The 14,993-nt window shown below is 48.7% G+C and overlaps 2 protein-coding genes across 3 annotated transcripts; both read left to right on the top strand.

Annotated features, from left to right (window-relative positions):
- Positions 1-1,335: 1,335 nt before the first annotated feature.
- LOC123113403 (protein arginine N-methyltransferase 2) lies at positions 1,336-7,425 on the top strand. Of its 2 annotated transcripts, none has more exons than XM_044534626.1 (2): positions 1,336-2,110; positions 6,943-7,425. In XM_044534626.1, the coding sequence occupies exons 1-2, from the start codon at positions 1,402-1,404 to the stop codon at positions 7,254-7,256; spliced, it is 1,023 nt and encodes a 340-aa protein (XP_044390561.1). In that variant the 5' UTR covers positions 1,336-1,401; the 3' UTR covers positions 7,257-7,425. The 2 variants fall into 2 exon arrangements, with proteins under 2 accessions (XP_044390561.1, XP_044390562.1); XM_044534627.1 differs by lacking the exon at positions 6,943-7,425 and adding an exon at positions 4,684-5,083.
- Positions 7,426-11,910: 4,485 nt separating this feature from the next.
- On the top strand, positions 11,911-14,531 carry LOC123113402 (probable protein phosphatase 2C 34). The gene is made up of 4 exons (XM_044534624.1): positions 11,911-12,325; positions 12,450-12,817; positions 13,697-13,933; positions 14,044-14,531. The coding sequence occupies exons 1-4, from the start codon at positions 12,067-12,069 to the stop codon at positions 14,296-14,298; spliced, it is 1,119 nt and encodes a 372-aa protein (XP_044390559.1). The 5' UTR covers positions 11,911-12,066; the 3' UTR covers positions 14,299-14,531.
- The last annotated feature ends 462 nt before the right edge of the window (positions 14,532-14,993 follow it).

Here is a 14,993-nt window from a genome sequence, read left to right as displayed (position 1 = left end):
TCGATCGGGGAAAAGAAGGTAAGATCCGGCCGCGGCGCCGGAGTATGTCGAAACCCTAGGCTATCGCCGTCGGGGAGAGAAAACTCGCCGAGAGAAAACGACTCACGGACTCGCCCCTATTATCTGGATGGATGGATGGATAATCTGGACTGGTGAAGGCGAGGGGAACCTCACACATCGACTCGCGGGATCCATCCAGGAACGCACGCATGCATCGCCATCATGTACGCAGCAGCCGCCGCCTTTTACGCAGCAGCCGCCGTGTATTGATCGCCCAGGGGCTCCCTCCAGCCTACTACATTCGCCTGGGGAGCAGCTCCCAAAAGGCCCAGTTAATTGGTATTTATATTTAAAAAAAATCCATGATAAGAAAGCATTCCTTATACAAAAACAGAGATTCCTACCGCGAAGAAGATGTCTACAAGATATTTCATTGTAATTCTTAGCCATATGGATTACTTTGTATTTTCTTGGATTTTAAGTCCAAATCAGTATACCTGTAATTGTTATGATAAATAAGTTTACATGTGTTTCTAAAGAAAACATAAATTTTGAAAATTTCATGCTCTGAATTACAAAAAATGTCATACTACTTTATAAAACTATCATTTATCTAATTTATAAATTTACAATGAATACGATCAAAATGGAAAATAAGGGCATGTGATCTGGAAAAGTAAAATTGCCATGCTTAACTTTTAAACTGGCATCATGTAGGTAAAATGTGCTATGAATTAAAAAAATCCATATTTTCTTATAGAAAACAGAGAAGACATTAACTTATGGATGCCATGCTCTGAAAAATGAAAATTGTCATGCTACTTTATAAGATTGCCATCCTCTAGATAAAAAAACTAATTTATCTGGATAAGCCCCAATAAAGTTGTTGTGCTATTAGAAATAAAAATGATATCCTCTCAAAACTAAAAACGCCAACCTCTTTATTTTCACGATATAAACGCAGACGCTCATACACATCTCGGTTGTGCAATTTTTTGGAGAGAGAAAAAAACAAGTGTTTGGCAGGAAGTGGCTTACAGCAAACGCCTATAGAGAATCTACATGGCATTGGCTTTGCGCCAAGATCCATGCAATGGAAGGGAATGCCTTCGCCGGGGTTGGCCCCCTGGCGAGAGAGGAAGCAATTTGCACAATTTTCCTTTGAAAAAGGGAAATGAGAAAAAAAGAAGGAGAAATGATAAATGGCGTGTGTTCGCCTAGATCTCAGTAAGAACCAGGCCATGGGACATCACACAGTGGGTACATACGTAAATGAAATGGGCCTCATGACATAGCAGAGCTCTTAAAAGGCCGAAAGGAGCAAAGACCATCAGGTCCGTGTCCAAAACCGAGCAAAACCTCAAAGCGCAGACAAGAGAAGGTCGCTCGCCACCGAGGGGAATGGCGGCGCCGCCGGACAGCAAGTCTGATAAATCCCCAGAGGAGCTCCTGTGCGCGGCGGCGGAGGCCGGTAACGACGATGCTATCGCCGAGATCATTTCCTCTGGCGCCGACCCCACCTACTTCGACGCCTCCGGCATGACGCCACTCATGCGCGCGGCCTCCGGCGGCCACGCCGCTGCCGCGCGGCTCCTGCTCGATGCCGGCGCGCCCTGGAACGCGCTCTCCCCCGAAGGTCTCTCCGCGGGTGACCTTACCTCCGACCCCGCCACATACGACCTGCTCCTCGACCACGCCCTGCGCTCCGAGCTCATCCTCGGCACCGTCGCCCGCCGCCAGGCGGCCTCCGCGAACTCCTCCGACGGCGTCCCCGCCGAGACCTACCTCGACTCGAGGGTTTCGTTCAGCGAGGACCGGGTGATGGATGCGGAGAGCAAGGCGGTGATGATGGAGTGGGAGCGTCCGCTGATGGAGGCGCACGCGCGGGCGGTGTGCGCCGCCGGCGGCGGCAAGGTGCTCAACGTGGGGTTCGGGATGGGGCTCGTGGACCAGGCGATACAGAGGTACGAGCCCGAGGAGCACACCATCATCGAGGCCCACCCGGAGGTTTACGCCCGGATGCTCAAGCTTGGGTGGGGTGAGAAGAAGAACGTCAGGATCCTCTTCGGGCGATGGCAGGATGTGATCCCGCAGCTCGGCTCGTATGATGGTATGACAAAATCATTCACTTCTCTAAAATTCATTGCTGCCATTTTGAGCTTTGAAACATCCTGTTGCTTGCTTGTTTGAGGACAGATGCAAATCTGCAAATTGTTGGTGTGTTACATAATACCATCCGCTCTTGCTCATGATCATACTATGTTAATGCTGTTCCCAAAGAAAATTTTGATGTGTAGCATGCTTTTCAGCTGTTATAGTCAGCTGAAAATTTCGGTGTGATGCATGTGAAGTTGTCCCTAAGGTGAAGCTACAAATTGGTAGTGTTTCTGAGGTGAATTTTCATAACATAACAAGGGCCTGACTTTGTTGATAAAGTAAGGACAGTGCAATATATCGAGGGAAACAAAACACACATGAATAACAAATACCCCTGATATAAGTTACATCAATTTCCTCTTTAGTCATTCTCTAATTCCGGCCTTTGCGCCATGGCTTTCCTCCAAACCTCTGATATTAAATCGGCACAGAGTATTGTATTATGATTTGTGAAAGAATTGAGCAGAGCACCTACCTTTCTCTTTTAAAAAGTTGTTCAAAGGTGGAAGCTACGGCTTGATAGAGTTTCTATGGAAATTTTTTCTTTGGTGATCACAAAAAATAGTATAAGAGGTGAAGATGCCAAGTTTAGTTGGAATAAGTCTCAATTTTCTCCTTTAGAAGCTCTGCTTCTGAAGAGAAGTTATGCAAATGGTAATAATGTACCTGCCAATCTTTAGTTATCATCTCCAATTCCGACCTTTGCACCTCAGGCATTCCTCCAGACCTCCGACTAAAAAAATTATATCTGAAATAGTCACCAAATTTTGTATTATGATTGTGAAGTCGATTCACTTTTTCATATCTTAATGAATTGGGCAGAGTGCATACCTTTCTCGCTAAAAAGAACTTGTCCAAAGGTGGAAGCTATGACTTGATAGAGATACCAAGGTTAGCTGAGATAAGTCTCAATTCTCTCTTTTTGAAGCTCTGCTTCTGAAGAGAAATTGTGCAAACGGTACTAATGTGCCCAATCTTCGTTTACTCTGGCGTCAATGCACTAAGGAATTTGGTAGGAGTTATTTATGTCAAGGTTGCATGCTTTTAAGGGCTGCTCAACCAGTTTATGTGTTCTAGTGTTTATTTTGTGCTTGTGGTGAGTTTACCGGACAGGTAGTTAGAACAAAAGGCGATGTGCAATTGCAACAACAACAACAACAACAACATGTTGGGGTAGGCTAGAGGTGAAATCATAAGATCTCACGACCAACTCATAGTACTAGCACATGGAATGGAAACGTCCACGCACCCCTGTCCATGGCTAGTTCTTTGGTGATACTCCAGTACTTCAGATCTCTCCTTACGGACTCCTCCCAAGTCCCATGTCAAGTTCGGTCTACCCCGACCTCTCTTGACATTATCAGCACGCTTTAGCTGTCCGCTATGCAGTAAATTGCAAGTCTATAGTAAATTTCAATCTTTACAAGAAGCCAATGTAGGTAATTGTCCATCTTATGGTTTCTAGAAGTAGATGTACCTGGATGGTTTAAGTGGACAAATGGTTGTAGAATGGTACTTCTTCCACAAATACTTATCATGCAATGATTATGATGGAAATAAATTGTTCGCGGCACGAGGAATGCCTGTCCGCGTTAAATAATTTTGCAATATTTATCTTGTGAGTACCATGTAAAGAGTAATTATTCTATATTTCGTTATTGCTGAATAGAATTACTGGAACGAAATATGTATATAATGGAGCCTTGTTTTAATACTTCGGTTTCTGATAAGAGTTGGTCATAATGAAAAGTATTTGGGAAGCATGTAGTCAGGGCATGGCGACGTGCATGATGTCATATGGACGATATGGCAATGCCACATGCTGAATGTATCGCAGGGGTGGACGGCTCAGGCTGGAGCCGCTCCACAACGTTATATTATTGTTATAACAACAAGACAACAGTGGCTTAAAAACTTCGATTTCAAACCTGTTGGATGTTGGCAATTTGGATTTCATAGTTGCTTGCAAGAGAAGTGTCTACCAGGATAGTGTGGTGCATCTTTGCCATGTTGTCTTTTTACTCATCAATGGCAGTAGCTATATTGTGATTTCTGAAGTCTGTAAATCATACTCCCCAGTTATCTTTTCACTGTTTTGAGTGTTGAAGAAGAAATGGAAATAAATCAAATATTAGTGTGAGATAATTCAAACCATGGTCACTGTATTTTGTGGATAACTTGCTGAATAGTTGCACCAGAAGTAACAACTTTATGTTATTAAACCATGGTCACTGCATTTAACGGATGACTTGCTGAATTGTGAGCACTAGAAGTAACAACTTTATCTTTTTAAAATGAAGTGTGGAATAAGTCAAATGGTGTCTTGTTTGCCTTTTTACCTACACAAGCTGAGGTTTCCTTCCTTTATCCTTTATCCTAATCAAAGGAATAGCAAGAAAGGAGTCTGTAAGCAACTTAAAATTTGTGTTTGGTATGAGGGATAAAGGTACTATTCAACAAACGAACTAGATAGCAACCTGTTTCTGGTTTGTCCAACAAGAATCTCTTTTTTTTTTTTGTTGAAAGGTCCAACAAGAATCTCTCAGGAAGGTGACACGTGTCGCCTGGCGCGCCTGCCGCCACGGCCAAGGGGGTCCTTTTTGTCAAACTGTCTCAAAGGGGGTCTTTTCTGGCAATTCGGCTGCACAGGTGGTCTCTTTCGACAAAAATTCGATTCATTGTCACTGACAAAGATTATGAATCTGTGCAAAGAGTGGAATATTCAAATCAGAGATCTTCCCCATTCACATTCCAAACAGTTATTTCCTTGTTCATCAACAGAAGCAGCTATATTGTGATTTATGAAGGTTGTAAATCTTACTTCCCAGTTATCTGTTCAATCGTTTCAGTGTTGAAAAAGAAATGGAGATAAATCAAATATTAGTCTGAGATAATTCAAACCATGGTCGCTGTATTTTTTGGATAACTTGCACTTGCTGAATTGTGACCACTCGAAGCAACAACTTTATCTCTTTAAACCATGGTCGCTGCATTTTTATGGATAACTTGCTGAATTGGGAACACTAGAAGCATGTCTCTTTAAGTTAAATATTGAATAAGCCAAATCATGCGTTGTTGGTCTTTTTACCTACACAAGATAGCTTTCCTTCCTTTATCTTTTGACATGATCAAGGGAATAGCAAGAAAGGATTATGTAATCAACTGAAAATCCGTGTTTGGTATGAGGGATACCAGTATTTTTCACCAAACGAACTAGATAGCAACCTGTCTCTAGTTTGTCCAACACACCATTGTCACTGACAAATATGAATATGTGCAAAGAATGGAGTGTTAGAATGAGAGATCTTCCCCATTCGCACTCCAAGCAGTTCATTACTTGTTCATCAACGGAAGTAGCTATATTGTCATACTAATCAATTATCTGTCCTTTTATTTGATTGTTGAATAAGAAATGGAAATAAATCAAACATTAGCGTGATAATTCAAACCATGGTTTGTCTGTATTTTGTGGATAACTTCCTGAATTTTGAGCACTAGAAGTAACAACTTTATCTCTTTAAGACCAAGTGTTGAATAGGTCAAACCATGTGCTGCTTGTCTTTTGACCAACACAAGCTGGGTTTTGCTTCCTTGATCTTTTGACATATAATCAAAGGAATAGTGAGAAAGGAACCTGTAAGCAACTGAAAATTCGTGTCTGGTATGAGGGGTGCAACTATTATTCAACAAACTAAGTGGATAGCAACCACTTTCTGGTTTGTCCAACAAGAGTCTCTCAGCATTTCATTTTCACTGACAAGTATGAGTCTGTGCAAAGAAGGGGATATTCCAATCAGAGACTTCCTGATTTACACAACCCAAGCAGTTGATTCCTTGTCTAACAAGCTAATGGACTTTGGAACGACAACTTTAGTGGTCATATTTTAAAATTTCTTTGCTTGATTGGCTACTCACTGTAAACCTGAAAAATCCAGAAAATGGTCGTTGCCAAACCCCTTATAAATGCTACATCTTTTCGGCGTATACAGGTATATTGTGATTTGTGAAGGTTGGAAATCTTACGTCCCAGTACTCTGTTCATTGGTTTGAGTGTTGAAAACGAAATGGAAATAAATCAAATATTAGTCTGAGATAATTGAACCCATTGTCGCTGTATTTTGTGGATAACTTGCATTTGCTGAATTGTGACCACTAGAAGCAACAACTTTATATCTTTAAACCATGGTCGCTGCATTTTATGGATAACTTGCTGAATTTTGAGCACTAGAAGTAACCGTGGCCATCTGTATTTTGTGGACAACTTGCTGAATTTTGAGCACTAGAAGTGACAACTTTATCTCTTTAAAACCAAGTGTTGAATAAGTCAAACCATGTGCTGCTTGTCCTTTGACCGACACAAGCTGAGCTTAGCTTTCCTTCCTCTATCTTTTGGCATATAATCAAAGGAATGGTGAGAAAGGAACCTGTAAGCAGCTGAAAATTCGTGTTTGGTACGAGGGGTGCAGCTATTATTCAACAAACTAACTAGATAGCAACCTCTTTGTGGTTTGTCCAACAAGAGTCTCTCAGCGTCTCATTGTCACTGACAAGTATGAGTCTGCGCAAAGAAGGGGATATTCCAATCAGAGACTTCCTGATTTACAACCCAAGCAGTTCATGCCTTGTCAGGCAAGCTAATGGACTTCCCAAACAACAACTTTGGTGGTCATATTTTGAAATTTCTTGACCTGATTGGCTACTCCCTGTAAACCTGAAAAGGTCCAGAGAATCGTCGTTGCCGAATCCTTTCATGTTCTAACTGCTGAATCTTTTGGTCGTGCGCAGGTATATTCTTCGACACCTACGGGGAGTACTACGAGGACATGAGGGAGTTCCACGAGCACCTCCCGAAGCTGCTGAATCCGGGAGGGGTCTACTCCTACTTCAATGGGCTGTGCGGCGACAATGCCTTCTTCCACGTGGTGTACTGCCAGCTGGTGGCGATGGAGCTGGCGAGCCTCGGGTACTCGACGCAGTTCGTCCCTCTCCCCGTCAGGGACTGCCTCAAGGCGGAGGTGTGGGAGGGGGTGAAGCAGAAGTACTGGCAGCTCGACACCTACCACCTCCCGGTCTGCCAGGCCGAATCTGAATCAGAGTAGAATTTCTACCGTGTTGCTACTGATCGAGTTTTCGCTAGCTCTTCGCTGCTGCTGTAAGTTTGTTCAGGTCTTCAGGATCAGGTCAAGCTTGCCTGCGTGCGTGTTTGTGGATTGCAGTCGATGATAGAACTCCCGTGGAAAATTTGGTTCCTGGCATGGATTTTTCTTGCCATTTTCGAGGTATATCTGCTGCTGATCGGTGACACTTCCAGTGCTAGGCGAGGACGCTTGACGGCCAAGCTAGCGTGGGGTCTCGTCATCGGTTCGGCTCGGAACATTCTGCGATTCTGTCCCGCGGTGACGCTCGCGGACAGTTACGGCACGCGGCATTCAGGGGGTGTTTGTTTCCAGAGATTTTTTGGTGTAGGGACTAGAAAAAGTCCCTAGCAAACCAAACAGGGTGGGACTTTTTTAAGACTTTTTGTTAAAAGTCCTTAGAAGCACCTCCTTGAGAGTCTTTTTCAAAAAATCCGAGGGACTAGAAAAAATCTTAGGACTAGAGAAACAAACACCACCTCAGTTTTGGACGACGAGAACGTGACGCTCCGGCCGTTTTCACGTGATCCTGAGCCGTGGCACGCTGGGCCATCTCCCTGCTCTGGACGCGGGTTCTCCGCGCGGAAGCAACGGGCGATGGAACGACCTGCTTCGCCAGCCACACGGTGAGGATGTGGTCAGGCAGATGCCGGAACCAAAACCGACCTGCTTTACCAAGTACTCCCTCCGTCCGGAGGAATTGATTTATCTAGACGTATTTTAGGTCTAGATATATTTATTTTTATGCATTTTTTCGACAAATATTTTTGAACGGGAGTAGTATATTAGTCAGAGTCAGTCAGCCAGTCAGCTGGCACTACTATTAGTAGCACATTCCTTGGACTCGGCGACTAGCAAAGCGATCCGTCGGCCTCGGCGACTTTCTGGCCACATCGTTCTCCGACTGCTCCCAAAGGGCTCCTTCGTTCGCTCGCTCGTTCGTTCGTTAATGGCCAGGAGCACCCGTGCCGCTCCGCCGCTACTCCGGTCGGTGGCCCGCTGGGTTCGTTGCACGTAGCGGCAGATATTTGCCACGGCAAGTAAACAGAGATATATCACCCGTTTCGCCGGGTGCAGAACAGCAGCGCATTTCGCCGAGAGGAGGTGGCCAAGTTGCGCTGTCGTTGCTGCCTTGCGGCCCGTGCGGCGAGCGAGGAAAGAGTCTTTAAAAAAAAGAACGGAGGCACTAGCCAATGTGAAACGGAGGCAGTATCTGGATCAGAGTAGAATTTTTTTCATGATAATACGTGTCTCATTTATATCATAAAGATTAAAGTATAAGTCACATAAGGACCGACATGACAAAACTGAAAAGATAGCAGAACATCTCTGAGCTTGACACCAACGTCCATCACCTGCCTCCGGCACCACGACAGCAGCCACCGAAGAAAAGAATGATGGATCACCTTCTCACCCGAGCTCGATGCGGCTCCATCGCTGATATGCAGTTTTGCGGACCTCCAAGGTGGCTCATCAAAAGCGAAGCCCTCACCGTTGAACGAAGCAGACCGAGGCAACACCCCGGACACGCCATCGAACTCCAGATCTGGCACCCCACTGCCACTAAGACGTCGCAGAATGAAACCATAGCTGTGATCCACGAACCACGAATCCAGCACATGTTCCGCCTTCCAGATGTCGTCGATGCAGACCACAATCTGCATCCGCTCCTGGACTACCTTCCAAGCTCCGCGCCGACGCTGGAGCAAACGCCATCGCCACGGCGGAGCCCGAGGACACAGGTCCACCACGAGGATGCCGTCGCCGCCACGCCATCCTTACTTGAACAGACTGGTTTTTAAATCCATCCCCACTCATAGGACCGATGACCTTATCAAGGAAGGATCCGAAGAATCTCTATTCAGCGCTGTCATCGTCGCCGCTGAAACGAAGACAATGAACTGCCTAAAAATCTAGACTACGAGAGAGTAAAAACGATCACACGCGTGAATCCAGCGACCTCCCTCATCACCGACGACCGAAGTCGCCGGCGGAGGGGAGCCGCCGGAGAACGGCGCCGGAAGATTGGCTCTCCTGGCGGCGGCTAGGGTTCCAGCCACCAGGGACAGGAGGAAAACGTCTCCTGTTTAGTTTAAGGGTGCCGTCTGTGGATCAGAGTAGAATTTGTGGTAGCGTTTTTCACTGGCCGTTTTGCTATTGTACGTACGGACATTTGTTCGCGTGCGCGTGGATTGTGGTTCCCCGCGGAAATTCTGGTTTTCTGGCTGGGCTCTTTCTTGCCAGTCTTTAGGAACTGCATCCAGATCCATCAGATAGTTTGGCACGCGCGCTTAACGGCCAAACTTGGATTGGATCTCGGAGTATTCCTGTGGTTCCGTCCTGCGATGCCAGTTACGGGGCACGTCATCGGGTCAGCGCAGCGGGCACGCTACACTGGAACTACTTGGAACACGGAGTGACGGGGACGAATCACGCGTGGAACGCCCGCCGCTGGGCTATCTCCGTGCGCTCTAGACGCGAGTTTCCCGCGTAGAGAAAGTGACGACCTGCGCCTGCTTGCCCAGCGGGTCGTCCGTCAGTCACTCAAGCAGCAGCCCCGCCACTCCGGCCGGTGGACACTTTTCTCCGGCGTTTCACCGGGAGGAGGAGGGGGAGGAGGCCAAGTTGCGCTCTCGTTGCTGTGAATCCGTCCAATCCACCGCCGAGGAGGTGGGCGGAGCGGCGGTGAGCCCGCCAACCGACCGGTCATGGCCGCCGTCACGCTCAGGGGCGGGCCGCCGCCCACCGCTCTCACGTTGCCGTCCTCGCTCGCTTTTTCTGGAGCGGTCGGCACGTCTCGCCTCGGGCTCCGCCACGTAAATATCTGCCGCCACTGCCCGCCTATCACGCCCAGGCGGCTAAAAGTCCACTTATCATCACAGCTGCACCGCAGTGAAAGCATCTACTACTACCTTAATTACCGGGAGTGATAACATTTTTACTGGGATTAATCGTAGACCGTCAATCACCGAGCATCTAGGAGTGCTCTTTTCTTTCGCGGGAGTACTACAACGAGCACCTTGTGAGAGACCAGAGAGAATTTTCTTACCACGACTCTAGACTTCTGGAGATCGGTGAGGTGACAGAGAGGCCACGAACGAAGAGCAGAGCGTGCGCACGGGTACGGCCAGCGTTTGCTGGGCTGCCTCGACCGTGCAAGCAGCAGCTGAGCGAAACAAACGGTTAGAAATTATTCCCGGTTTCCCGTACGTGTCGCGCCCGTCAAAAAAGCAAGCGGCCTGTTTTCTCGCTCGCCGCTCTTTTTCGGCCGGTGCATTCAATGCCGGATCCGCCTTCTAGCGAGCACACGTATTTCGTCGCTGTACGTACGCCGTATCGAGCCATGTCACATCATCCTCGTAGCACGTACAGGATAACCACGTGGCGCCCTTTGTCCGTCGCCACCTCGCGGCGTCCCTGTCGCGTGCGCTGCCTCAACTCCAACCCAGTGCCACTAGAAAAAAAAACCTTGGAGAGCATCTAGACGCATCCGAGTGCGATGTACTCAGATGATTTCTTGTACAGGAGAGCACGTCACAGTTTGAACCCAAATCGATAAAGAAAAAAGAGACGAGTAGAGCGGCAACAACCTGAGCAGCCACCTGATTTGCCCGGCTAGCTGGAGACTAATAACAAGTAGTACTCCAAAGCACCTTTTGTCGTTCTTCCGATCCCGCGGGCGGAAACCGCGGGCGCATGACACATTGGCACACACACTGTTGGACAATTGGACCTGCTCCGTTCTCACGCGCCTCCTGTGTCCGGTGAGAGGAAGACCACAGCACTGACGCTGAGCGTGCACGGACCGGCTTCGCCAAGGCCAACTTGTGCTCTCTTTAGCTGAGTGGCAGTAGCATCGTCGATGGATGCCACGACGACGTGGATGAGTCCATCGTCCACCGAGGAGACGGGGCCGCCGGTCGACCGGCGTTCGCTCGTCGTGGCCGTCGTCACGGGGCACGGCACGCGTCCGCCGTGACGTCGCCGCCCCGCACCGCGCTCGCCCGTTTTTCTCTCCGGAAGGACCGGCGCGCTGCGCTGTCTGCCTCGGCCTCGTAATGGCCTGAATAAATATCTGCCACCACTACTCGCCTATCAGCAAAAAGTCCACTTATCGAAGGCCACTATCACAGCTGTCCCGCAATCAAAGGCCACATATAGGAGCACTCCACTCACTGCGATTAATGGTTTGTTTATTAGCCGTAACTTTTGTTTTTTTCTCCTGGAACAGCGATCACGGCCGTTGATTATACTATTAGCTGCAAGTAGGGTGTACTCCAGCAAGGATTGTTTATGACACTCCGTTATAATTGGGCTCAAATGTGATAAGTAGATAGCGGCAACGACCTATCACCACCGATAGTCAGTCGATTAGTCATGCAGGCAGGGCCCCACCTGTCAGAAAACCAACAAACTCCAGAAGACGCACCGGGGAAAGGAAAGGAAGGCAGGAGGAGACAAGTCAAACCATCCGTCCGTCCATCCAATCCTACGGCGCGACACCGCACAGGATAACCACCGTAGACCGACCGCCACTCGCCATCACCCACGCGCTTTCCCCTCCCCCCTCGCCCGGCACGACCCAAGCCCGCCGTTACTTAACCTGACCCCCTCCCCCACCCGAGCCCCCCATCCCCATTCCACTCCCATTTCCTCCCCTCCCCCGTCCCCATTCATTCATTCGTTCGTTCCCGGAGAGACGAGCAGCGACGACTAGGAGGAGCGAGGGGGAGAGCTCGGATCTCGTGGATATTTTAGTTGGTTGTCAAGGAGGATGTTGAGGGCTGTGGCGAGGTGCTGCGGGCACTGGCCGCCGGGCGCGGCGGCGGCGGACGGCATGCTGTGGCAGACGGAGCTGCGGCCGCACGCGGCGGGGGAGTTCTCCATGGCCGCCGCGCAGGCCAACCTCGTCATGGAGGACCAGGCGCAGGTGCTCGCCTCCCCGGCCGCCACGCTCGTCGGCGTCTACGACGGCCACGGCGGCCCCGACGCCTCCCGCTTCCTCCGCTCCGCCCTCTTCCCCCACGTCCAGCGTACGCTCTTCTCCTTCCACTTCCCCTTCCCCTTCCGTCGATTCGAGTTTCTCCCGGCTTCTCGATATGGTGATATATGGTTGAGCGCGCGGTGCTGATTTTGCTGTACGTCTTGTCTCGGCAGGCTTCGCCAGGGAGCAGGGGGGCGTGACCGCGGAGGCGATCCGGAGGGCGTTCGGCGCGGCGGAGGAGGACTTCCTGCACGAGGTCCGCCAGGCCTGGCCCAAGCGCCCGCGGATGGCCGCCGTCGGCTCCTGCTGCCTGCTCGGGGCCATCGCGGGGGACACGCTCTACGTCGCCAACCTCGGCGACTCCCGCGCCGTCCTCGGCCGCCGCGTCGTCGGCGGCGGGGTGGCCGTCGCCGAGCGCCTCTCCACCGACCACAACGTCGCCTCCGAGGAGGTCCGGATGGAGGTCTCCTCGCACAACCCGGACGACGCGCAGATCGTGGTGCACACCAGGGGAGCCTGGAGGATCAAGGGGATAATTCAGGTGAGAGCGCGTTGATGAGGATGCTACCATCCCGTCTGATTAATTTCATGCTTCTCTGTCAGAGATTGGAGGCAAGGATCTCTGATTGTTGATAACACCTGCGGCTTTTGTTTCCTCTGCCAGTTTGCCTGATTTAGATTTTTTTGGTACTTTGCTTGCACACTGAAATATCAAATAGTGAGATAACTGTAACGAAATTGCATCACAGATTCAGAGCTCCCTAATTTGTACTAGTTCAGAGCCATTAGAACCCTATCCTGGAACTTAACTAATGTCATTGACCTTGAGTGGGTTTCCAGGTAACAATTGGAAAGAAATTGACCCCTTCTGTTCAATCTCCAGCTTAGTTAGCTTTGTGTATGGGGTTAGATGAAGTAGGCTATATGTCAGAAATGGTAACTAGCCCAATTTAAGAAGATATTCACTGTGTTTTTGGTAACTTGCTGACCATACTGAAGAATTTTCCTCGTCACTTTAAAGCGAACACTGAAATTGCACATTCTATTGCAGCAATCCTGGTGGTTGCAACTTTGCTTAGTATTCTCAGTCCTGGATTCCTGGGTTCATAACCTATCCAGAATTGCTGGGATCATAACGTATCCTGGGTTCCTGGGATCATAAATTATCCTGGATTCCTGGTATCATAGTCCATATAAAATTAAATTTCTCTCTTTTGGTGATAAGATACTCCATTTATCGTTCGAAGGCTAATAAACTTGTTATTGTTTGATGATTAGTCTATGCTTGCCTTTTTGTCATCACTCATCAGTTAGTTTGTCCTCTTGGGAGTTGGGAGAACCTATGATATGAAGTTCAATGCAAAGCAGAGCAAAAGAGAGATGGATAACATGAGCTAACAATTGATTGCTGTACCATCAGGTGTCAAGATCCATTGGTGATGTATACTTGAAGAAACCAGAGTATAGCCTGGACCCATTATTTCGGCAGATCGGCCCTGTTATTGCGTTGAAGAGGCCAGCTCTTAGCGCTGAACCACAAATCCATGTTCGCAAGCTCAAACCAAACGACCAGTTCATAATATTTGCCTCGGACGGTCTTTGGGAGCATCTCAGCGATGATGCTGCTGTGCAAATTGTCTTCAAGAACCCAAGAACGGTAGGTTCCAATGTAACAATACCATCTGCTATTTCTCGTGTGGGGGTTTTGCTCCGCGTATGAATCATCTGTTGGACCAAATGAAATAACGCCGAAGTTATTTTGTGCAGGGCATAGCAAACCGACTGGTGCGGGCCGCCTTGAAGGAGGCCACGAAGAAGAGAGAGGTCAGTGTGCATGACCTGAGGACGATAGAGCGGGGCGTGCGGCGCCATTTCCACGACGACATCAGCGTCGTGGTGGTGTACCTCGACCGGCACCGGGGCCGCCGTCAGACCAGGGTGGTGGACTCGAGCAGCAACTGCACCAGCGCCCCCGTCGACATCTACTCCTCCTCCAGCTCGGCTTACCGCGACTCCGGTTAATAGGCCAGACCAGACGGGCAGCAGAAGCTCAGACCATATATATGATCAGGGTGGTAGAAAACGGTGGTAGGGTTGCAGATCAGCAACGCAAGCTGCAACCCGCAAGCTGCAGTGGCAGCGTCCGAAAGAGATGCGCGGAATGTACATAAGTAGTGCGGGCGCGTGGAACTTTTGTCTGAAGAGATGATTTTTTCGTATGTAATTGCAGGATTTGACTCTCTTTTTTTGGTTTATTATCTCTGCTTAGCCAGCAGTTAATTAACCCGTGAACTAGAACGGTAGCAGTATATATCATACTGAAATTTAGAAAGGGCACCCCGGATTTCAGCGTCTGAATTCATCCGTGCTGGTGGGAAATCCGAAATCGGGTTATCTTTATACTTTTCGATCGATCGTTCTCGTGTTCGCTGAATGGTGATTCCAGTTGCTTATCAGGAATCACTTGGCTTAGTAGATGAAAGGCAAACGGCCTGCTAGTTGCACTTGCATCATCGGTAGTGGTGTGGCTCTTTATCCGGTTGTCGACCCTCTTGTCGGAGCTCTCGGGGAAAAGGGGAAATTCCGAGTTGTTTCTTTATTGAGAAGTCTGAGTGCTTACCATGACCTAATTCCGGCACCAAGTTACCCGTGTACACCACTGACACAGTGACAGTGACGCCATCAGCCACCAAATGTCTTTGTAACGAGAACACGTT

This window comes from Triticum aestivum, chromosome 5B (assembly GCF_018294505.1).
Source record: "Triticum aestivum cultivar Chinese Spring chromosome 5B, IWGSC CS RefSeq v2.1, whole genome shotgun sequence".
NCBI classification, from domain to species: domain Eukaryota; kingdom Viridiplantae; phylum Streptophyta; class Magnoliopsida; order Poales; family Poaceae; genus Triticum; species Triticum aestivum.
This window is presented reverse-complemented; position numbering and strand designations above follow the sequence as displayed.